This window comes from Elephas maximus, chromosome 1 (assembly GCF_024166365.1).
Source record: "Elephas maximus indicus isolate mEleMax1 chromosome 1, mEleMax1 primary haplotype, whole genome shotgun sequence".
In the NCBI taxonomy this organism is placed as follows: Eukaryota; Metazoa; Chordata; class Mammalia; order Proboscidea; family Elephantidae; genus Elephas; species Elephas maximus.
Genome location: NC_064819.1, coordinates 220,086,958 through 220,111,415, shown reverse-complemented (window position 1 = coordinate 220,111,415; position 24,458 = coordinate 220,086,958). Strand labels below are relative to the sequence as shown.

General features: G+C 40.0%; 1 protein-coding gene across 1 annotated transcript in view; it reads right to left on the bottom strand.

The window, feature by feature from the left end:
- The window catches only part of UST (uronyl 2-sulfotransferase), a 365,048-nt gene that overhangs the window by 146,309 nt on the left and 194,281 nt on the right, over window positions 1-24,458 (bottom strand). The window contains exons 3-4 of the mRNA XM_049905661.1: window positions 21,305-21,460; window positions 886-965 (exon numbers count right to left, since the gene is read on the bottom strand). Of these exons, the coding sequence (XP_049761618.1) occupies window positions 886-965; window positions 21,305-21,460 (236 nt within the window). The remainder of the gene's footprint in view (window positions 1-885; window positions 966-21,304; window positions 21,461-24,458) is intronic.

Below are 24,458 nucleotides of genomic sequence, written 5' to 3'. Positions count from 1 at the left end.
GCCAGGTCTTTCTCCAGTGGAGCAGCTGGTGGGTTTGAACCACCAACCTTTTGGTTAGCGGCTGAGCGCTTAACTACTGTGCCACCAGAGCTCCTGTAGTGGATTACAGTGGCTTCAAATCCAATGCTTAGTGTCTTTATAAGAGAAAGAAGGGGGGTGATATGGATACAGAGACACAGACAGACACAGAGGAAGATGGCCATGTGAAGATGGCAGCAAAGATTGGACTGAAGCCACTGGAAGCCAAGGAAGATCAAGGACAGCCAGGAACCACCAGAAGCTGGAAAAGGCAAGGAAGGATTCTTTCCTATAGCCTTCAGAGGGAGCATGGCCCTGCCAACACCTTGATTTCAGTCTTCTAGCCTCCAGAACAGTGAGAAAACAAATTTCAATTGTTTTAAGCCACCTGGTTTGTGGCAATTTGTTACCGGCAGGAAATTAATGCAAGCCAGCACAAGCTTTTCAAATCCTATAAAACAGGCATTACTGTACCACTAAGTTATTCCCAGAGTTCTATGCAGGTTCAAATTGTACAGAAACATGCCATAAAATATTTATGTCAAAATACCCATCTCTTGCCTACTAGTTTGCTTTGATACGAAACCTGCCTTTTTTTTTTTTTTTTTTATAAGAACTGTCAGGTCAACTGGGTTCTCATTAAAAACAATTTCAAGCTTTTGCAAGATTTAAGATTAGTATTCTAGGAAGAAATGAAATATTTCAAATTTTGATTCCTCTACGGCAAAAATAAATGGATTAAAAAATGTCTTTTCAATTTTTTTTTTCAAGGGCAATGCCTAGAGAATGAAGGCTGACTTTAAAGGAACTGTTTGTTAGAAGGAGTCAAAGAAGCAAAAAGAACCATTAAAGTGGAAAATGTCTTACCTTGAGAAGTTGAGGAAATGAACGTGTCGAGTGAATAAATAGGGCTGTTCGGCAGTACTTATATTTTTAATCAGTTCCATCTATTAAAATAAGCACAAAATTAGCATATATAGGATCTAGTTTTCAAGCTGTATTAAGCTAAAGGTTATTTACCTGATTCCCTTTTTCCCCACTTATTATCTCTTGGGCCAGAGCCACACAGCTGTGTTTTATGCAACATTTATGAACTTTACATAAGGCTTTTTAGTGTATAAATATAAAGGAGCCATGGCGATGCAGTGGTTAAGTGTTCAGCTGCTAACTGAAAGGTCTGCAGTTCAAATGCACCAGCTACTCCTCAAGAGAAAAGACCTGGTCATCTGTTCCCACAAAGATTACAACCTAGGAACCCCTACGGGGCAGTACTACTCTGTCCTGTAGGGTCACTATGAGTTGGAATCGACTCGATGGCACACAGCAAATCCAGATTCATTGCGATGGATCTAACTAGTTGATTGCTACCATGAAAACAATGTTAATAGATTAAGTAATTTCAACGGGGGAAATAAGTGTATGGCTGTACTGACATGCAAGTAAAAAAAAAAAAAAATGCCTTTAATTCCCTCTTTTAAAGTCAAATCAAGAGAGGAGGTTAATCATTATATTTCTATAATGGTATTATTTTTATTATTATTATTGGGATATACAGAAATACTTGAAACTAGTTTTTCAGAATTTAAAAGTGGGAATAAAATGAGGCAACACTTCATTATTTCTCCCTTTGACTGTAAAAATGTCTAAAGAAAATATTTCACTGGAAACACACAGACCCCCAAACTTCTTGATTTTGGTGGGTGGCCACCTGAATTATTTATTTGCCATTATCAGCAAGTTGATATTTGTGTAAACTAACTTTTATGGTCTTCTGGAACATGTCTTCCAGAAAATGTTTAGTAAAATCTGTCAGAAATTCCAAACATTCTTACGACTTCCCGACTTCCTGAACTTCACTTTCCTCAGATTTCCTAATTGGCCCCGTCAAAACTGACACACTGTAGAATTTCGAAAAGCACACTGAAGATTGCTATTTTGGAAGAACATCGGAAGTGCAACATGCCAGGCTTTATGAAACAGTTCAAGTTAAAAACCGGCAACAAAGAACAGTCGTTCACATGCCAACAGAGTAGCAACAAAAAACTCTGGAACTGCCAGGTTTGTCTTAAACATGAGAGAAAACAGAAAAGCTGTGGGTCAGCCTGGCTGCCTCCTGTCTTGCACGGTGATTGACGCTTAAGTGCTCAATGATAACTGTTGCATAAATGAACTCCAAGGAGTATATGCTTCAGGGATTGCTAAACTGAGATCTCAGTGTCTAAATTCTTTAGGTACTCGTGCTCACAATGCTTGTTTGAACAAATGAAATTGAATTTTAAAAATAAATTACTTGTAGTTCATAAATCCTGTGCTTCCCTTAGTCAGTAGCAGGCGTAGGCAAATAACGGTTGGTCTGTCTCCACACTGTAGCACAAAAGGAAATTGAATCCTTCCTCATTAAAAAAAAAAATTATCTACTGTTTATTCTCTACCCCCTCCCCTACAAGCTCCAGCGCTTGCTTTTGGTAGTAAAACTTCTGCTTGGTCCCCTTTCTATTTTTGACTTTTGATGGATCTATCAGGAGACTTAATAAAAGGTCCCTGGGTGGTGCAAATGATTTGCTCTCGGCTACTAAGCTAAAGGATGCTGGTTCAAACCCACCTAGTGGCACCATGGAAGAAAGGCCCAGCCATCTGCTTCTATAAAGATTACAGCCAAGAAAACCCTATAGAGTAGTTCTATTCTGTAACACGTGGGGTCGCCATGAGTCAAAATCAACTCAACAGCAACGGGTTTGGTTTTGGTACCAACAGAATTACTGATTTCGGAGCATAACCATAGGTAATTTATCTCTAAGGATGTCTGCTTAGAAGCATAACTCTTTATTATTACCTCATTAATGAGTTATGATTAATTAGTATAACTGATTTATACATAACTCATTAATGCTTTAATTTCTAGATTATTTTTGTTGAAATGCTTCTCTGCCCACATAAGAATAATACAAGAAAGCCCCTAGTACTATACAAGAAAACTGGAAAAACGGATCAGGAGAAAAACCATTTCTTTGACATTTCCAACATTTATATTACATTCTCTAAACACACGTCAATGTGTTGCATTTAGCGGAAGAATAGTAGTTGCTGGATTTGGAGAACAGTGTCATAATAGTCATAAAGCTGTCTATTTTACAAGGAAAAATGGATTAGCAGTGACAAATGTATAATTCTTTCTAGACATCACTTTAAATATAGAAGAAAGGCACTAACGCTCATGTCTATTGCACTGACGCAGTGAGGTCAGAGAGTGCATTTCAGCTCTCACATGTTTTGTCATTGCACGCCAAATAGAAAGTCATGTATGATGCACCATAAGCACATGTTTAAGGGATTATGTTTGAGGTGCCATTTGCTCTTCACAGACACTATAATCTGGCCAGACTGTCCCCGTTGCTAGTGACAAGCTATGGTCTCCTTGAACTCCTGTCTGTCACCTGAGTTTTCTTTCTTGGTTCTCCACTGTAGCGAGCTGTCTGCCTTTCCCCCTAGCTCTCTCTTATCCTCCTGGGCAGCATCGCAGGCGGCACCCTGGGTGGCAAAAGCTCTATCTAAAATCACCTCAGGGACCACTTCTCCTTTTCCCTGGCTCTTGCCTGGCTCTTGCAGGACCACTCCTGGCTTCATTCTGACTCCACTGCATACATCCATTCACCATTCATTCATTCAGCATTTACTGAGCAGTTACCAGGCCCTGGAGATAAAAGCACAAATCTGGTGGATGGGAAGGCACATAAAGAAAAGACAGTAGACTTTGTCCTATTGATGCTCCCCAAATTACCATGGCTAGAACCACACTCTTGATCCTCCCCCATCTTTACTCTTTATCCAGCCTAACCTGTCTCTGGACAGTCCTGTCTTGTTGATGGTGCTCTCCATGTTCTCACGTTTAATCCCTCTTTTTTGAACTTTCATATTTACTTGCTTGCTGAGTTGTGTTATATCTACCTTCACTGTCTCCCTCAACTGGCTCACAAGAGCACACACCTAGGCTAGCCAAGGCAGCTCACTCCTTTTCCCTTCCTCACACCACAGCCTGACCATCTCCAAGTTCAGGCTCAAGCTTCTTTTCCTGGAATGTTCTTCCTCCTCTCTCTGCCTGTCCAAATCCTAATGACTCTTTCCATCTGGCTAAATGCCTACCTCCTACAAGTAGCCTTCCTGGGTCTCCTTTTTATTCAATGTCCACTGAGCTCCAACTCTGTGTCAGGCCATGTATAGCTGAGGCTATAGAGGTAAAAGATTTTGTTGTTGCTCTCAAAAAGCTCAGAGTACCATGGGCAAGGTGGACTAGTAGACAGGTATGACCCTGTGATAACCAGCATGGGGTAGAAGGCACATGCAGGTGCCCAACCCTGCCTGCAGATGGAGAGGTAATGCTTCCCTGAGGAAGTGTTCTAAGTGGTTTTGAGGGACCCATAGAAGTTGGCCAGTAGAGAAAGGGATTTCCAACATTGCAAACAAGCGTGAACAGCAGATGCAAAGGACAAAACATGAAAAGACATGTATATTAAGAAACTGTCAGGAGTTCACTGTCCTAGAAGGTCAGGTATGGGATCAACAAGGTAACAGATGAGACTGGAGAAGGTAGGAACCAGGTAACTGAGGGTCCTACAGGCCACATGAAGGGTTTTGACATTTAATCTATGGGCAATTGGTAGCCAGAAAGGATTTTAGATGAGGAAGTAAAAGATCAGAATTGTATCTCTCAAATCTGAAGGCAGGGTGCAGAATGTGAAGAAGAGAGGTAAGGATTAGGAACAGAATAGCCTTAGCTAAGAAGACAGGGCAGTAATCTCAGTAAGAAATGATGAAGGCATGAGCTAAGGCAGCGTTTCTCAAAGTGTGGTCTCCAGATGAGCAGCAGCACCTGGAAATCTGTTAGGAATGCACATCTCAGGCCCCAACCCAGACCTAGTGAATCAGAAACTCCGGGGGTGGGCCTAGCGATCTGTGTTTTAACAAGCCCTCCAGGATATCCGGGAAATTCTGAGCCACTCATGTTTGAGAACCACCAAAGCAAGTCAATGTAAGCGATGAAAAATGGAGAGGTAAAGGGAGGTTTAAAAAAAAAACCATTGCTGTCAACTCAGACTCATAGCAACCCTATGGGACAGAGCAGAAGAAACAATGGAGCTTGGGGACCACCTGGCAGTAGAAGGTCAGGAAACCTCATTATACCAGTTCTGTTTTGTTCTGTTTCCATTTGTCTAGCTTTCCTGCCCCTCCTTGCCTTCTCATCTTTGCTCTTGGGTAAATGTTGACTATTTGGTCTCATATAGTTGATTGTTTAAGGGAACACATTCCCCGTGGGTGATAGTTTATTTTCTAAGCCAATCTATTATTTGGTTGAAAGGAGACCTCCAGGAGTGGCTTCAGTTTCAAATAAAAAGGGTATCTTATGGCAATAGTCTCGGGGGATACTCTAGTCTCTATCAGTCCAGTAAGTCTGGTCTTTTTTAGGAATTTGATTTTTGTTCTACATTTTTCTCCCATTCTACCATTTTTTATACTATTCCACTGTATGTATATATCACAATTTGTTACTCTACTCATCCCTTGATAGGCACTTAGGTGGTTTCCATCTTTTTGCTATTGTGAATAATGCTGCAATGAACACGTGTGTGTATATGTCTACTGGAGTAATGGCTCTTATATCTCTAGGATATATTCTTAGCAGTCAGATTGCTGGATCATAAGGTATTCCTATTTCTAGCTTTTTGAGGAAGTGCCACACCATTTTCCATAGTGGTTGCACCATTTTCCAATCCCACTAGCAGTGTATAAGAGTTCCAATCTCCCTATACCCTGCCAGCAATTTTTTTTTTTTTTTTGATCAGTGCTATTTTTCAGGAGAGAGATGGTACCTCATTGTAGTTCTGATTTACATCTCTCTAATGGCTAACGGGAAACCCTGATGACGTAGTGGTTAGTGATACAGCTGCTAACCAAAAGGCTGGCAGTTCAAATCCACCAGGCATTCCTTGGAAACTCTATGGGGCAGTTCTACTCTGTCCTGTAGGGTCGCTATGAGTCAGAATCAACTTGACAGCAAAGGTTTTTTTTTTTTTTTTAATGGCTAATAATCGTGAGCATTTCTTCATGTGTTTGCTAGTCTCCTGAATGTCTTCTTTCATGAAGTGTCTGTTCATGTTGTTTGCCCATTTTTTGATTGGATTGTTTATTTTTTTATTTAGTTCATCAATTTTTGTATATATTTTAGACATTAGATCCTTGTCAGATATGTCATTGCCAAAGAATTTTCCCCAGACTGTAGGTTCTCTGTTTACTATTTTGGTAAAGTCTTTTGGTGAGCGTATTTAATATTTAGTTGATCCCAATTATGTATGCGTGCCTTCTACGTTTGTTCACCAATCATGCCCTTCACACACAAGTTAATTTTGTGAGTACTGCTATGTCTTTTTTTTTTTTTTTTTTGTACACATTGCTGTAAAAAATTAGCATAGCACACTTAAGAAAATACCTCACAGGAGGAGGGAGAGGCTGGCAAACTAATGTAGTAGATGTGTGCAATTTGTGTAAAATACAGTAATTTATCATCTGTTGTTCCTGCATTTCTAGTGTTTGAAAATCTATTTATGCTGAAAATTAGGACCTCTAGCTTTGTCCCTATGTTCTGTTCCAGGCACTGTACAGTTTTAGCTTTGAACATTTAGGTCTTTGATTCATTTCAAGTTTGTTTTTGTGTGTGGTGTGAGGTATGGATCCTAATTCATTTTTCTGGAAGTGGATATCCAATTTTGCCAGCACCATTTTTTAAAGAGACTGTTTCTTTCCCATTGAATGGACTTTGACCCTTTGTCAAAGATCAGCTGCCCACAGATGAATAGATTTACTTCTGTGCTCTCAATTCTCTTCTATTGGTCTATGTGTCTGTTGTTGAAAAAGTACCATGCTGTTTTGATTACGGTGGCTGTATAGTAAGTTTTGTGAGACCTTCTACTTTGTTCTTCTTCAATATTGCTTTAGCTATTTGTGGCCTCTTTCTTTTCCACATAAAGTTGCAGATTAGTTTTTCCATTTTGTTAAAGAACCTTGTTGGAATTTGGATAAGGATTGCATTATATCTATAGATTACTTTGGTGAGTATTGACATTTTTACAACGTTAAGTCTTCCAACCCATGAACATGGAATGTTCTTTCATTTTGTAGGTCTCTTTTGGTTTCTTGCAATAGTATTTTGTAGTATTGCTTGTATAAGTCCTTTACATCTCTTGTTAGATTTATTCCAAGGTGTTTTTATCCTTTTGGGGTCTATTGTAAATGATATTCTTTTCTTGATCTCCTTTCCAGAGTTTTCCTTGTTGTGTATAGGAACTCAACTGATTTTTGTGTTGATCTTGTACTCTGCCACTTTGCTGAGCCCTTCTGTTAGTTCCAGTAACTTTCTTGTGGAATCTTTGGGATTTCCTAGGTATAGGATCATGTCTTCTGTGAATAGGGATAGTTTTACTTCTTCGTTTTCAATTTGGATAGCCTTTATTTCCCTGTCTTGCCTTATTACTCTGGCTAAGATGTCCAGTACAATATTGAATAAGAGTGGTGATAATTGGCATCCTTGACTTGTTACCATTCTCAAGGGGAGTGCTTTCAATCTCTCTCTATTGAGAATAATGTTGGCTGATGGTTTTGCATATATGCCCTTAGTTATGTTGAGGAATTTCCCTCTATTTCTATTTTACTGAGAGTTTTTATCAGGACAGGGTGTTGGATTTTATCAAATGCCTTTTCTGCATCGATTGAAATGATCATGTGATTCTTTTCCTTTGTTTTATTTATGTGGTGAATTATGTTGACTGACTTTCTAATGCTGAACCACATTTGCATCCCTGGTGTGAATCCCACCTGATCGTGATGTAATTTTTTTTTTTTTTTAATATGCTGTTGAATTCTGTAGGCTAGAATTTTGTTGAGAATTTTTATGTCCACATTTATGAGGGATATTGATCGGTAATTTTCCTTTTTTGGTAGTATGTTTGCCTGGCTTTGGTCTCAGGGTTATGCAGGCTTCCTAGAATGAATTAGGGAGTATTCTTTCCTTTTCTATGTTCTGGAATAGTTTGAATAGAATTGGTGTCAATTCTTCTTTGAATGTTTTGTAGAAGTCTCCACTGAAGCCATCTGGGCCAGGGCTTTGTTGTTGTTGGGAGTTTTTTTTTTTTTTTGTTACAGGTCTGTTTAGATTTTCTACCTATATTTGTATTGGAGTCATCAAAGATTTTATTTTATTTTGATCCACTGTCAATGCCTATGAAAGCAGAAGTCAAGAAATCAAGTGACGTACTGCATTGAGTAAATCTGCTGCAAAAGACCTTTTTAAAGTATTAAAAAGCAAAGATGTCACTTTCAGGACTAAGGTGTACCTCACCCAAGCCATGGTATTTTCAATCACCTAATATGATGCGTATGAAAGCTGGACAACTAATAAGGAAGACCTAAGAAGAATTGACGCCTTTGAATTATGGTGTTAGCAAAGAATATTGAGTATAACATGGACTGTCAGAAGAACAAATAAATCTGTTCTGGAAGAAGTACATCCAGAATGCTCCTTAGAAGCAAGGATCATGAGTCTTTATCTAATGTACTTTTTAGACATGTTATCAGGAGGGACCAGTCCCTGGAAAAGGACATCACCCTTGGTAAAGTAGAAGATCAGTGAAAAAGAGGAAGACCCTCAATGAAATGGATTGACACACTGGCTGCAATAATGGGCTGAAACATACAAACAATTGCGAGGATGGCACAGGACCAGGCAGTGTTCCATTGTACATAGTGTTGCTAAGAGTCAAAACAGACTCTATGGCACCTAACAACAACAACATTTGTGTTAGTTTTGGTAAGTAGTGTGTTTCGAGGAATTTGACCATTTCTTCGAGGTTTTCAAATTTGTTGAATTACAATTTTTCATAATATTCTATTATGATCCTCTTTATGTCAGTTGTTTTTGTTGTAATATCACCCATTTCATTTCTTATTTTGGTTATTTGCATCTTCTCATTTTTTCCTTTGTCAGTTTGTCCAGTGGTTTGTCAGTTTTATTAATCCTCTCAAAGAACCAACTTCTAGTCTTGTTGATTGTTTCTACTATATTTCTGTTTCATTTATTTCTGCTCTGATCTTTATTATTTCCTTTATTCTGGTGACTGTGGACTTCTTTTGCTGTTCCTTTTGTATCTGTACAAGTTTTCAAGTTAAATTGTTAATTTTAGACCATTCTTTTTTGATGTGTGCATTTATTGCTTTAATTTTTCCTTGGAGCATTGCTTTTGCTGTGTCCCAAAGGTTTTGGTATGATGTGTTTTCATTCTCATTTGATTAATTTTTTTTAATCTCATATTTAATTTCTTCTGTTACCCAAGAGTTTTTAAGTAAGGCATTATTCAGTTTTCATGTATTTAAATTTTTTTTTCCTTGCTCTTTCTGTTACTGATTTCTAGTTTTATAGCATTATGGTCAGAGAAGATGCTTTGTATTATGTTGATTTTTTTTAATTTATTGAGGCTTGCTTTGTGGCTGAAAATATGGTCTATTCTGGAGAGCGACCCATGTCCATTGGAGAAGAATGTACAATGTACCACTGTTGGGTAGTCTGTTCTGTATATGCCTGTGAGATCAAGTGATTGATTGCGTTATTTAGATCAACTGTATCTTTGTTGAATTTCTTTCTAGTTGTTCTGTCCATCATTGAAAGTGGTGTGTTAAAGTCTCCTATTATTTTTATAAAATAGAACTGTGTATTTTTCTTTTCAATTCCGTAGTTTGCTTTATGTATTTTGGAGCTCTGTCATTGGGTGAAAAAGTATTTATTATTTTTATGTCTTCTTGGTGGATTGGCCTTTTAATCATTACATAATGCCCTTCCTTGGCTCTTATAATGGACATTGACTTAAAGTCTGTTTTATCGGAAATTATTTCCCCTCCTGCTCTCTTTTGGTTACTGTCTGCTTGTTATAGTTTTTCCAACCTTTGATTTTTAAGTTATTTATGTCTTTGTGTTTAAGGTGTGTCTCTTGTGGGCCACATATTGATGGGTCATGTTTTCATATCCATTCGGCCACTCTCTGCATCTTGACTATTTAATCAATTTACATTCAGTGTGATTATCAGTAGATATAAATTCGCTGCTGACTTTCTTTATACTTTTTTTTGTGTGTGTGGTGTTAGTGGTTTCTTTGTTCCTATTAATTTTCTGTGCTGAGTTCCTTTTATATATTAATTTTCTTTCCCTATCATTCATTGTTGTTTTTGTGTTTACTGAGGGTTTTTTATTTTCTTCTTTATTTTGGTGATAGATTTATTAACTTTTTTTGTAGTTGCCCAGAAATTTACCTTCTTCCTCCTAAGTTGAAATATCCTTGACTTCCTCTCCATATGGGAGTTCTATAACTACATCATTTACTCCCCCTTTTTGTTTTGAAGTTGACCTTATTTACAGCTTGACTTGTTTACATCTTATCTCTGGTTCCCTGTGATTGGTTGTGCATCTTTAGGGTACTTTTGTGAAGTCTTTATCTAGGTGGATATCTGGGCAATGCTGTCACGTGTCTTTATCTCAGGTTGTTGTCTGATGCCATTAGTTCTCTGTCCAAAGGGCTCCCTTTAATATTTCTTGTAAGATTGGTCTGGTTTTTACAGATTCTCTTAATTTCTGCTTCTCGGATAATGTCCTAGTTTCTCCATCATTTTTGAAAGGCAGTTTTTGCTGGTTATGTGATTCTTGGTTGGCAATCCCTTTCTTTCAGAATTTTATATATGTCATGCCATTGTCTTCTTGCCTGCATGGTTTCTGATGAGAAATCAGCACTTAGTCTTATTGGTGCCATATTGTAAGTGATATTTTGTTTTTCAGGAGCTTTCAGAATTCTTTGTTTTTGATTTTGGGAAGTTTGATTATGCTATGTCTCGGTGAATTTCTTTTGGGGACTATCCTGTATGGGGTTCATTGAGTGTCTTGAATGAAAATCTTCTTGTCTTTCATGATACCTGGGAAGTTTTCTGCTGATATATCTTCAAAAATTCTCTCTGCCTTTTTTTTTCTCCTCCTCTTTTAGAATTCCTATTATGTTTAAATCATTCTTCTTAATGGTGTCCCACATAACTCTTAAGCTTTCTTCACTTTTTTTTCAATTGTTCTTCAAACAAACTAGTAACAATTTCATTAATTCTTTCTTCCATTGATTCAATTCTATTTCTACATCCTTCCATTGAGTTATCTATTTCTGATATTGTTAATCTTCTGGATTTCTATTTGTTGTTGTTTTTGTATGCTTTCTATTTCTCTATTTAGTTTGTCATTTTGTTCCTGTATAGTTTTTCTCAATTCTTCTAGGGTTTTTCCTGTGTTTACCTTGATCTCTTTCAGAAGCCTAAATGCACGTTTTTTTGAATTCCTAGTTCTATTATCATTTTTTCCTCACGAAGGTTTTCTGTCCCTTTATTTTGCAAACTTGTTTGAGCCATCTTATCCTGTTTCTTCATGATTTGTTACTGTCTGCTGTCTCTGAGGCATTAATGTGTTAATAAATCTATTTATATATTTCTTTATTGATTGTATGTTTTGTCCTGATTTTTTGGTTTTGTTTTGCTTTGATACATCAGAAACTTTGTTTCTTCTCTTTCTTCTGAGAATGTCTTTCTTCTTTTGTATTATTTTTATTGTTGTTGTTTTGTGGTATTGGTCTATGATTGATTTTGATGGTGTTAGTTGACTGGATGTGATTTCCTCTTACTAGTGGGTAAGGTGGGTCACACTCACATGTGAGTCCTCTGTGGTTAGGACTGTATGTCTTCCCTTACAAGATTGAGTTGAGGTGGTAGAGTAGGTTCTTCCTCTGATGTTGGGTCACAACTGTTGGCTAGTCAGGGTCCCCCCAGAGCCCTTGGGGACCGTGCAATCCCTCTGGGTTGGTGTTAGCAGTTACTGTGCCCTCTGGAGGTCAGAGCAGGATGTCTCCATAGCCACAGTGAGGTAGTGCAACCAAATGGATGGGATAGGCCTTCTGTACATGCATTAATCAGCATCTCAGCAAGTAGTGGGGATCAGGGTTCCAGTGCATGTGTATTCGGCCTGCAGGAAGAAACTGTCTGGGTGTGGGATGTGTGATGTTGTAGCTGCGTGGGTATAGGATGAAGGCACTAAGATCTCCTGCTCATCGTTTGGCAGATGTGCAGATGGTGCCTGTCAGAATATGATGGGTGTTGCTGATGATGTGATGTGCCTATCCATTAGTCACTGGGTGGGGGTGCAGGGAGTGTTCTCACCTGTCACCATGTTACGGATGCAGTGGGTACGCACTGCTGATTCCTGGGTGGTCGGGGTGGGGGTGAAGAGGTCACTGGGTGAGCGGCACAGGAGCTCACGCCACCAGTCACCAGACCAAGGCGGGGCTTGTGCCTCTAGTCACTGGTCTGGCGGTGCAGGAATCCATGCCACTGATCACTTGGCAGGTAAGGCAGTGGAGGTGGGGGCAGGCAGGTGGGCGGATGCTGCCGATCGCTGGTCCAGCTGTGCAGAGCATGCACCATCCAAGGGGTTTTCAATGGCTGACTTTTTGGAAGATCATCAGGCCTTTGTGCTGAGGTGTCTCTGGGTGGACTCAAACCATCAACCTTTCAATTAGCAGCAAGCGTGTTAACTGTCTGTACCACCCAGGGACTCCTACTTGCCATTAGTCTTGCTGTTATTTGATCTATAAGCAACCTTTTAAAACAGAGGGAAGGGGTTAATTAGCAAAATAAAGATTAAAGAGGGTTTGTGGGATATAATTTCTCTAACATGCATGTAACATGCTGAAAAACTGAAAGTTATAACAGGCATAAAAGTATTATTAAAAAGATAAGTAAAACCAGAGGGGGGAAAAATTAAAGTCCTAGGTAAGAAAACAGAGTATATCATCCCAAGAAGAAGTTTGACTTTAAAATACTACAAAATATGAAAAATAAATATGTACTGGAATGTATCTAAAGGAAGAAGTCAAATCAGAGTGCACGTGAGAATGAGAAATAATTGAACTTAAAAAGAAAAAAAAGGCAGAGATCAAACAGCACTTACACTGTAGGGGATATGCCAGGGAGCTGTTTCTCTTGCTTTAAGCCTAACTAGCTGGGACTGGAGAGAAAACCTTTACTTGCAGTTCTGCAGATGTAGCCAGTTAGTAAAAGACTTTGCTCCCAACTTCTTTAGGATATGCTTGTAGCAGTAATAACATCTGCCTGCTTGGGTCTGAGTTCTCATGTCACTCGTGAACAAATAGATGCCCTATAATTTTGTAAAACATCTTCAGTGAAAGAAAGGACATGTTTTTGATACATCAAAGCAAAATAAGGAGTTGCTTGGGAGAACTCCACAGACCTTCAGACTGAAGGCTCGGAGGCTGGCTGTAGGCTCAGGTTAAAAACCAAAAAACCAATTGCCATCAAGCCAACTCATGGTGATCTTATGTGTGTTGGAGTGGAACTGTGCTCCACAGGGTTTTTAATGGCTGGTTTTTTGGCAGTAGATCACCAGGCCTTTCTCTCGAGGCACCTGGGATATATACCTGGGTATACTCAAACTTCCAACCTTTCAGTTAGCAGCCGAGTGCTTTAATCATTTGCACCACGCAGAGACTCAGGTTACTTTTCCCCTTTCCTTTTGTGTGGAGAAGCCCTTCCAGCAGGAGGCAGGATGTTCTTCCTACCTTTAGCTCAGGTCTGGGCCATTAGAGCAATAAACCACATGCCTGCAGTGAAGGAGAACTCCACCAGGGGGAGTAATGACCTGAGCAAGGCAAAAGAGGTTGGGTCTGAACAGCAGAGAAAATCAATCTCACAGCTACAATTGGAAGGACAGGAAAAAACATATTATATTTTCAGGCCTTGTTGCTCCTGCTGCTACTTCGTTTTTTTTCTTCCCTCCTCACTGAGTTTCCATTAGCAGGACTCAGCTTCTGTCTACAGAATTCCAAGACAAAACCTTGTTTACAGATCTGGGTGAACGACTCCCTCCGGCATGGAGATGGACTAGGCTAATCTTTTGGTTTGATTCCAATGTCCAGAGTAGCTCTCATGCCTGCAAACACTGTCCCTCTTACTATAATGTTAGGAAGCCCTGAGGGTGATTCTAAAGGAGGCTTTTCCAGAACATTCCAAGCAAGGGTAAGGTTCTGAGGATTAAGGTGTAGACTCCCAAGGAGACATCAGCCACTAAGACTTCAGGGCTTGGGGGATTCTCGGGTGAAAGAGGAATTACTCTTGCTCAGTGAAAGGTTCAGTTTAATAAAAGGAGAGCTTTCTAACAATTTAGAGCCTTTAGTGCAATGATTCTTCACTAGAGTTGTGCATTAGCCTTTCCTGGGGAGTCTTTTCCCCACAAAATACAAATACCTGGGATCCATCCCTAAAAGTCTAGCTCAGTATTTTGTAGTTGTTGTTGTTAGCTGCTGTCGAGTCCGCCTTCTACTCACGGAGACCCCATGTACAACAGAAAGAAATGCTGCCTGTTCCTGTACCACCCCCAGGATTGGTCACAGATTGGACCGTTGTGATCCAAAGATGTTCACTGGCTGATTTTTGGATGTAGATCGCCAGTCCTTTCTTCCTAGTCCATCTTAAAGCTCTGCTGAAGTCCATCTGGAGGCTCTGCTGAAACCTGTTCAGCATCATAGCAACACGCAAGCCTCCAACGACAGCTGGGTGCTGGCTGTTCATGAGCTATATTGACTCAGAATTGAACTGGGTCTCCCACGTGGGAAGCCAGGGATTCTCCACTGAACCACCACTGGATTTTATTTTGTAAGACTTTAAAATACATGCTCTGAAAAAAGCTCCCCAGCAGATTTTGATGCCCATTATCATTAAGAAAAAGATGCCCTAGTGGCACATTGATTAAATACTCGGCTGCTATCCAAAAGATCGGCAACTCAAACCCACCAGCCACCCTGCAGGAGAAAGATTTGGCAGTCTGCTTCCATAAGTACAGCCTTGGAAACCCTATGGGGCAGTTCTACTCTGTCCCACAGGGTCACTAGGAATTGGAATCGACGCGATGGCAATGGGTTTTTGGTATGGTTAAGAATCATTTTTTAATAGCTCTATACTGTCCACTGAATAAAGTTCTAACTCCTAAGCCTAGTCCTCAAAGTTCTCCAGGATTTGACCCCAGTTCTCTTTCAGGTCTTATTTTCCCACATTCCTCTTGATTTATGTGATACTTTAGTCAGATGAACTACTGATTGTTCCTGTCGTTCCCTATAAAATGGGGTGAGAACACGTCGCGAATATTGTTGCTCAACGGATTAGAAATAAGAAACACAAGCATCTAGTGCGGCATCTGCTGCCCAATACACAGCACACAGTAGGTCCTCAATGGATAGTCATCAGAATGAATGAACAAACAATGCAGAAACCTGTTTCAGAATGAATGCGAGAGCTTTCTGGATTAAACACAGGCCAGGTGACCTTGCTTTAAGGCAGCTGGGGAGGAATCCCCGTGGTCTGGAGACCTTTTCCAAATCTAACATCCTTTCTTCAAGTGAGTTCTTTAAAAAGTCTCATTGCTTCATAGTCACAGTTCAGCCTTGGAACTTAACAGTGGGTAAGAGCAATGGGAGAGTACAGTCTAACACATTGTGGAGGATCACTGGTTTTGACCAAGAGGGTAAAGCAATCTAGAGCACATGGACATGGGGTCTCTCTCTCTTCCCCACCCTCTGAATACTTCTCCAGGTTTTGATTATTTGAATAGCTGCTGAATAGTCAGAGCAGGTGTAAAGTTTACAGTGAAATAGCAGTAGCCCCCTTGGGTTTTGGGTTCTACTGGTGTGACTGAGGGAAGAAGGTAAACTAGCTGAGTATTTCCCAAAGTGTGAATGTCAAGTTCTGTGAGATGCAAATGAGAGTCACACACAGTCAGAAAGCATTCCTCATCAAATAAGGTTCCAGGGTGGCCCCAGTGGTTTGCACTTGACTACTAACCTCATGGCTGGAGGTTGAAGCCCACCCAGCAGCACTGAGGAAGAAAGGCCTGGCAATCTGCTTCCATAAAGATTACAGCCAACAAAACCCTGTGGAGCAATTGTGCTCCGTAGCACATGGGGCTGCTATGAGTCAGAATCGACTGGATGGCAACAGGTGTGTGTATCAGATAAGATTGGGAAACGAGGTGAAACACAGTTAAAGAGATTTTTGCTTTTAACTGCAAGAATTCTCAGAGTCTTTACAATGCTAAAAATCACTGTGAATCCCCTAAAGGGGGGCAGGGCATGCAGCACTCCCTACCCTTACTTAACCATGGGATTTTCTTTTCTCCAAGTGTGTTCCAAAAAAAAGAAAACCAAACCCATTGCCAACGAGTCAATTCCAGCTCATAGGACAGAGCAGAACTGTCCCATAGGGTTTCCATGGAGCGCCTGGTGAATTCGAACTGCCGACCTTTTGGCTGGCAGCTGTGGTGCTTAACCAGTACACCACCAGGATTTCTCCGAGTGTCTCAGGAGATAAGAATTCTCAGGAACATGCCTAGGGAAATGCTACTATAATGGCGTCAACAGGGCTTCTTAACCCTGTGCCATTGCACTAAAAAAAAAAAAAGTTATCTGGCCTATAGCCCAGCATCCCCAGAAGGGCCACTGTGCCTACACAAAAGGTTCTGCTGGAGATTGTGCTGTAGTGCCAGAGCGGCTAACCCACTGCATTAAGATAATGGGCTTTGGAGTCAGGAAGACCTGGGTTCAAGTCTAGCCTCCATAGATACTTACTATGCTACCTTTGGAAAGTGACTTAATCTCATTGTCTAATCTTTCTCATCCACAAAATAGGGATAAATACCTACTCACTCGTATATTTTTAGGCCCAAAAGAGTCAAACGAAATAATGAAGTGAAGCAATTGGGAAGTAGCAGGTGCTGTTTTCAATTTAGAATTCTTTGGCAGCTTCGATATAAGTAAAAAGAATAAAATGATTTACTTTCTCAATCCTTTAGGCTCACAGGCCAACAATTTTTGCCCTTCTCCGCCATGAAATAATTGTGAATTCTCATGTCTGTGACATGCCTGCAGCATTCTGAATATGGCCTCTACTGCACTTAGAGCAACTCTCTGAAAGAGAACGTCAGACCACTTAAAGTGTAGTATTGTGAGTGTGCATGTGTCTGTGTGAAGTGTGCATGAGTGTGTGTGTGATGACAGCTACCCTCGAGGGGGACATGTATGAGCGAATTTGACTCTGGTCCAGAGGAAATGCCTTTGTATATGAATAAAACCATATAGATAATTCCAGTCTTATGAATGTATACGACCTCGAAGTTCATTTATAAGTCAGTAGTTTGGAACCTGGAACACATTTCCTCAGAAAAGAAATGTTCTACATTGTGGATAGAGTGCCAGGCCAACTCACAAGAGTCTCTTTAACTTTGCACCTGAAGCAGAACTGTTAGGAACTCTAGAGAAAAATGTTTCCATGGGAACAAATACCCAGGGTTCTGCTGTTTCAGATTGAGAACCACTGGCTATAAAATTGTAACTAGTCTCCTGAAATACTTCCTCTTTATTCCTTTAAGAAATTACCCAGAAGAGTAGCTACACGTACCACAAATTATTTCTTGAATTTATTAAGTTAAAATAATATTTGTTTCCTCTGCTTGTTTTATGTACTTTGAAACTTAAGCAAAAGCAATATGTATAACAAGGAAAAAATTTTTTAAACATTCTTGACCTGTTCCAAACTTGGGCTGCTTGTCGTATTTTTTTCCTGGCTGGCTCTACGCATACCAGTACCAGGTTAGCGAGCTGCAGGAAGCAACAGTCCCTGTCCTTACATTTGTTTTTACATTGAAATTGTATATTTGTTTTTCCTACTTTATCTTTCTCTTAGGTTTTAAAACTTGCCTTATAATTTACTAGGAATCTAGAATAACTGAGTAGTGAAATGTATTCTAGGTCACCCTGACCACAGTAATCAGAAATGTCTTAACTACATAATACACAGATTATGCTGGAAGTTGTATAAATATATCACAGGGTCCCAGGGCTGGAGAGAACCTTAAAAGATTGTCTAGTCTATTCTCTGGACTACAGACAAGCCAAACCATTCCAAACAGATTAGACATGAACCCAGATTTTGGAAGAGAAAGATGACTGTGTCTTTAACTCTTTCTGAATTTAACAATCTGTATGTTGTTAGTAAACCATTCTTCATTTTAAATCTAAAGCCTTCCAGTTACAGTTACAATTTTAGTTTACTTTCTCATGTTTGCTCCTCACAGGAAACAAAGTAGGTTTATCTGTGTAAAATTTTATAGTATATTTAAATGCTCTTATATTTTGTGGCAACCCTGGTGGCATAGTGGTTAAGTGTGAAGGTTGCTAACCAAAAGGTCAGCAGCTCGAATTCAGCAGGTGCTCACTGGAATCTCTATGGCGCAGTTCTACTCCATCCTATAGGTTTACTGTGAGTTGGAATCAACTCCATAGCAGTAGTTTTAGTTTTGGTTTATATTTTATGAGGCTCGCGTGTTGCTAGGATGCTGAACAGGTTTCAGTGGAGCTTCCAGACTAAGATGGACTAGGAAGACAGGCCTGGTGATCTAGTTCCAAAAATCAACCATTGAAAATGCTATGGATCACAGGGTCCAATCTGTAACTGATCATGCAGATGGTGCAGGACTGGGCAGTGTTTTGTTCCACTGTACACAGGGTCAACACGAGTCGGTGGCAGTCTTGAAGGCAGCTAACAACAATATATTCTGTGTTCTCACTTCTAGGACATTCCTGAACATCTCATGCCTAATCATCTCATTACCTGTGTCTTGCTCTCTCTGTGTCGTCTGCATCCCTCTGCAATGGGGGAAAATAGTACCTTGTTACTGTGTTTTATGAGGCAGCTGAGACCTGTGCATGGGTCACCTTATAGTTCTCACACATAAGAATATTTAAGCATAATCTGATAAGCAGACCCTAAGCCTTAGACTCAGGGGAAAACCAAATTAAATAATTATAGTAAAACTCCAATAACATAAGCTTCTTATTTATAGCTGCTTTCTTTCTAGTAGTAAAAAGGGCATAACCAGCATAATCATATTAGCTCTTCAATCAGCTAAGGAAATCAAAGAGAACCTACCTATATAAGCAAAGTTGTTCTTAAAGTGTGTTACCCTTAAATATCACTGTTATGGATTCAACTGTGTTTTCCAGACAGATACGGTGAAGTCCTAATCCCCACTCTCCGTGAATGTGACCTTGTTTGGAAATACAAAAACTGAACCCATTGCTGTCGTGTTTGTTGCAACTTGTAGCGACCCTAACGGACAGAGCAGAACTGCCCCATAGGGTTTCCAAGGAGCAGCTGGTGGATTTGAACTGCCAATCTTTCGGTTAGCAGCTGAGGTCTTAACCACTGTACCACCAGGGCTCCAAATCAGACTAAACTCCTTGCAGTCGAGTCGATTCTGGTTCATATCGACCCTATAGGACAGAGTAGACCTGCCCATAGGGATTCCAAGGAGAGGCTGGTGGATCCGAACTGCTGACATTTTGGGCTCTTAATTACTGTGCCACCAGGGCTCCTCCTGTTTGGAAACATATTATCATACTGGAGTAGGGTGGCTTCTAATCCAGTAAAGTGGTGTCCTTACCAAAGAGAAAAGTCACAAAGACAGATACAGCAGGAAGCTTGCCATGTGAAGATAGAGGCAAGCTGCAGATGCCATCCAAGGAATGCTTGGGGCTACCAGGAGCTGGGAAAGACAAGAAAGGAACTTCTCCTAGAGCCTTCAGAGACAGCATGGCCTTGTTGATGCCCTGAATTCAGACTTCTAGTCTCCAGAACCGTGAGGTAATAAACTTCTGTTGTTTTAAGAAGTATTTACTTTGTGGTACTTTGTTACGGCAGCCTTAGGAAACTAATCCGGTCACCAAATATGACTTTTCTATAAGGGATAAACCTTGAAAATGTCTTTTGTGGATTGGTAGTAACTATTTAAACTCAATACTCAGATACTGTTTCAAGGAAGTTTTCAAAGGAATGGGTATTTTGATCTCTACTCTGACAGCCAGTATGTACACCTATCGACTTTATAACAAGTACTGTTGATTATGATACTGTTTTAGAACAGTTCCACTTTTCTCCAAGATGAAAGGGAGAGATGGCCTATTGTAAATTACTAATGGAATTCCATCTGCTTACGATGTTTTCCATGCCTCACAAGTCAGGATTATGTCCAAAAGAAGTGGGCATGGGTGGAAACTTTCATAACTATGATCGCAACTTGATATTAAACTATGGGCTTTGGTTATTTCCCAAACTCATAACCAATGCACTGCCACTCATTGGGTAGCTGCTCATGCTAAGCATCTAAGGGAAAGAAGCAAGTCTCTGAGGACCAGACTGACAAACTTGACCCTGTAAAATGGCCAGGAGAGCACAAGGCCTAATGTGTTTACAGTAGCCAAGCCCCTCAGTGGTGATCGTTAATTCTACCCCGTACAGGGTTACAAAGTAGAGTCAGTCTTCATAGCTCCTGGGAGAATACAGCACTCATGCTTGGCTCCTAAACGAAAGGCTGGAGGTTTGAGAGTGCACAGAGGTGCCTCAGAAGAGAGGCCTGGTGATCTACTTCAGAAATATGAGTCATTGAAAACTCTATGGAGCACAGTTCTACTGTGACACACCTGGGGTCACCATGAGTTGAAATCGACTCAATGGCAACTGGTTTACTGGTTTTACTCTTCCACCAGTGTGCTATCCACTGAATACTCCAAAATGTTGTTTTTGTTACCGTAACAGGAAGCTCATTTCCCCATCAACCAAACTGACAAAGGAGAAAAATGAGAAGATGCAAATAACCAAAATAAGAAACGAAATGGGTGCTATTCCAACAAAAGATTTTTCTCTTTACTATAACCATGAAGATTCAGGACTCTGTGAGAAAACGCAGAGGACAATATAAGAAAGTTTTCTCACTTTTGCTTTCAGGACGTCAGCGTTATTCATAGCTTGGTGGTGTAACTACTTATTTATGCATTGTTAACTTTAGCTAAATAGCCAACGACAAGTCTACAGTGTCCTTAATCAGTATTAATAAAGCATCCCTCCAAGGAAACTTCCTAGTTTAAAAAGGGCTCCTTCAGAACCCATAATTTAAATTTCCTTCCATGCGCTGGCAAAATACAGCATGAAATTGCAACTCTGGTCTTCATTTGCAGGAGTTTCAGGGATGTCCTGTACAGTCCCCACTAATTACACAAACGAATTGAAGGAAAATATAATCGAACAACGGGCAAAGACAACTTACTTGCTCATTTTTAGTAAGCCTGGTTTTGTTGTGAATGTCTGACGTGACCAAATTGAACCCATGCTTCTCAGACAAGATCCTCAGAAGCAGGACGACAGTGCGACTCCCACACTTGCCCACTCTGTTGTATACCACCTGGCTCGGGAATGGTAGTACCTGGGGAAAGAACAATACAGCACGTTTGACACTCCTGTATTAAAATACTAATGCTTCCTCTCTCAATTCCAGAACAATAATGTTTGCTAGATCGAGCTAATGAGAGAACAGAAGTGATGAGCTACTCTTTATCTTCCCACCGTAACTTGGGAGAGATGCTGGAATTGCTATCACTTCATCTGCACTGGTATTAGTAAACTTTCATGAAGTTTATAAAATTGATTATGAAGCTTCTCATTTTTGTTAAAACATAGATAAATATGGGCTTTAATGCTAATGATTTTTATAAGTTATATTATGCTTTACCAGAACAACTTAATAGGTAGAGTGGTCAAGGAAAAACATACTAGTTTCTACAGCTGAGAGCATTCACACACCATAAAACTCACCCTTTTGATGTGCGATCCAATGATTTTTAATATACAGGTAGTCCCTGACTTACAATGTATTCGAGCTATGGCGAACCACCTTATGACTATGTTTTTTTTAACCATCGTTAGTAACATGTATTAAATACAATGTTGCAGTGGGTAATTTGCTGATATCATCATATCTGTAAGTTTATCTGTAATGTTTCCAACCCTCAAAGACAAATGAAGATCAGATTTATATATTGATAATAAAAGGCAATAATAATGAAAACTAAAAAAAAAAAACAAATGAGGTATTCGACTTAAGTCAGAATAAGTCATTGGAATGACACTTATTTGTAAGTTGGGGGCTATCTGTATCCACAAAGTTGTGCAGCCATCACTACTACCTATTTCCAGAACATTTTCAAAAGAACCCCATTTGCATCAGCAGTCACACTCCGTGCAGCCCCTAGAAACCACTAATCTACTTCCTGTCCCTGTAGGATTCTGGATATTTCATATAAATGGAATCATACAACAGGTGGCTTTTTGTGTTTGGTTTCTCTTACTTAGCATAATGTTTTCAAGGTTCATCCATGTTGTAGCATGAATCAGTACTTCGTTACTGTCTTAGCCGTCTAGTGCTGCCATAACAGAAATACCACAAGTGGATGGCTTTAACAAAGAGAAATTTATTTTCTCACAGTCCAGTAGGTTACAAGTCCAAATTCAGGGGGTTGGTTCCAGAGGAAGGCTTTCTTTCTCTGTCAGCTCTGGAGGAAGGTCCTCGTCCTCAATCTTCCCCTGGTTGAGGAGCTTCTCAGGTGCGGGGACCCCGTGTCCAAAGGACGTCCTTTGCTCCTGGTGCTGCTTTCTTGGTAGTATGAGGTCCCCAGCTCTTTGCTTGCTTCCCTTTCCTTTTATCTCTTGAGAGATAAAAGGTGGTGCAGGCCACACCCTAAGGGAAACTCCCTTTACCTTGGATCAGGGAGGTGACCTGGGTAAGGATGGTATTACAATCCCACTCTAATCCTCTCAACATAAAATTATGATCACAAAAGGGAGGACAACCACACATGGCCTAACCAGGTTGATACACACATTTTGGGGGGGACATAACTTAATCCATGGCAATTCCTTTATATGCCTGAATAATATTCCATTGTATGGATACACCACAATTTGTTTATCCATTCATCAGTTGATGGATATTTGGATTATTTCCACTCTTTGGCTACTATGAATATTGTTGCTATGAGCATTTGTAAACAAGTTTTTGTGTGGACATGTTTCCAAATATCTTGGGTATATAACGAGTAATGGAATTGCTGGTGTCATATGCTAACCCTATGTTTAATTTATTGGAGAAGCTGGCAAACTGCTTTCAAAGCAGCTGTACCGTTTTTATTGCCACCAACAATGTACCCATTCCAAATAAAGGAGATCCAACAGAATGCAGAAATTATCAAACGATATCATTAATACCACACACAAGTAAAATTTTGCTGAAAATCATTCAAAAGTGGTTACAACAGTACATCAACAGAGAACTGCCAGAAATTCAAGCCAGGTTCAGAAGAGGAAGTGGAACCACAGCTACCATTGCTGATGTCAGATATAATTGCTGATGTCAGTCAGATGAAAGCAGAGAATTCCAGAAAGATATTTACCTGTGTTTTATTGACTATGCAAAGGCATTTGACTGTGTGGATCATAACAAATTATGGATAACACTGCGACAAATGGGAATTCCAGAACACTTAATTGTGCTCATGAAGAACCTGTACTTAGACAAAGACTCAGTAATTCGAACAGAACAAAGGGATACTGTGTGTTTTAAAGTCAGGAAAAGTGTGCGTCGGGGTTGTATCCTTTCACTATACTTATTCAATCTGTATCCTGAGCAAATAATCTAAGAAACTGGACTGTATGAAGAAGAATAGGCCATCAGGATTGGAGGAAGACTCATTAACTACCTGCGATATGCAGATGACACAACCTTGCTTGCTGAAAGTGAAAAGGACTTGAAGCACTTACTGATGAAGATCAAAGACCACGGCTTTCAGTACGGACTACATCTCAACATAAAGAAAACAAAAATCTTCACAACTGGACCAAAAAGCAACATCAAGATAAACAGAGAAAAGACTGAAGTTGTCAAGGATTTTATTTTGTTTGGATCCACAATGCCCAGGGAAGCAGCAGTCAAGAAATCAAAGAACACATGGCTTTGGGCAAATCTGCTGCAAGAGATCCCAGTAAAGTGCTAAAAAGCAAAGATGTCACTTTAAGGACTAGGGTGTGCCTGACTGAAGCCAGGGTGTTTTCAATCACCTCATATGCATGTGAAAGCTAGACAATGAATGAAGAAGAACTGATGCCTTTGAATCATGGTGTTGACAAAGAATATTGAATATATCATAGACTGCCAGAAGAATGAACAAATCTGTCTTGGAAGAAGTACAGCCAGAATCCCAGAGAGCAAGTATGGCAAGACTTCGTCTCACATACCTTGGATATATTATCAGGAGGGACCAATCCCTGGAGAAGGACATTATGCTTGGTAAAATAGAGGGTCAGCCAAACAGAGGAAGCCCGTCAGTGACTGCAACAATAGGCTCAAATATAGCAACGATTGTGAGGAT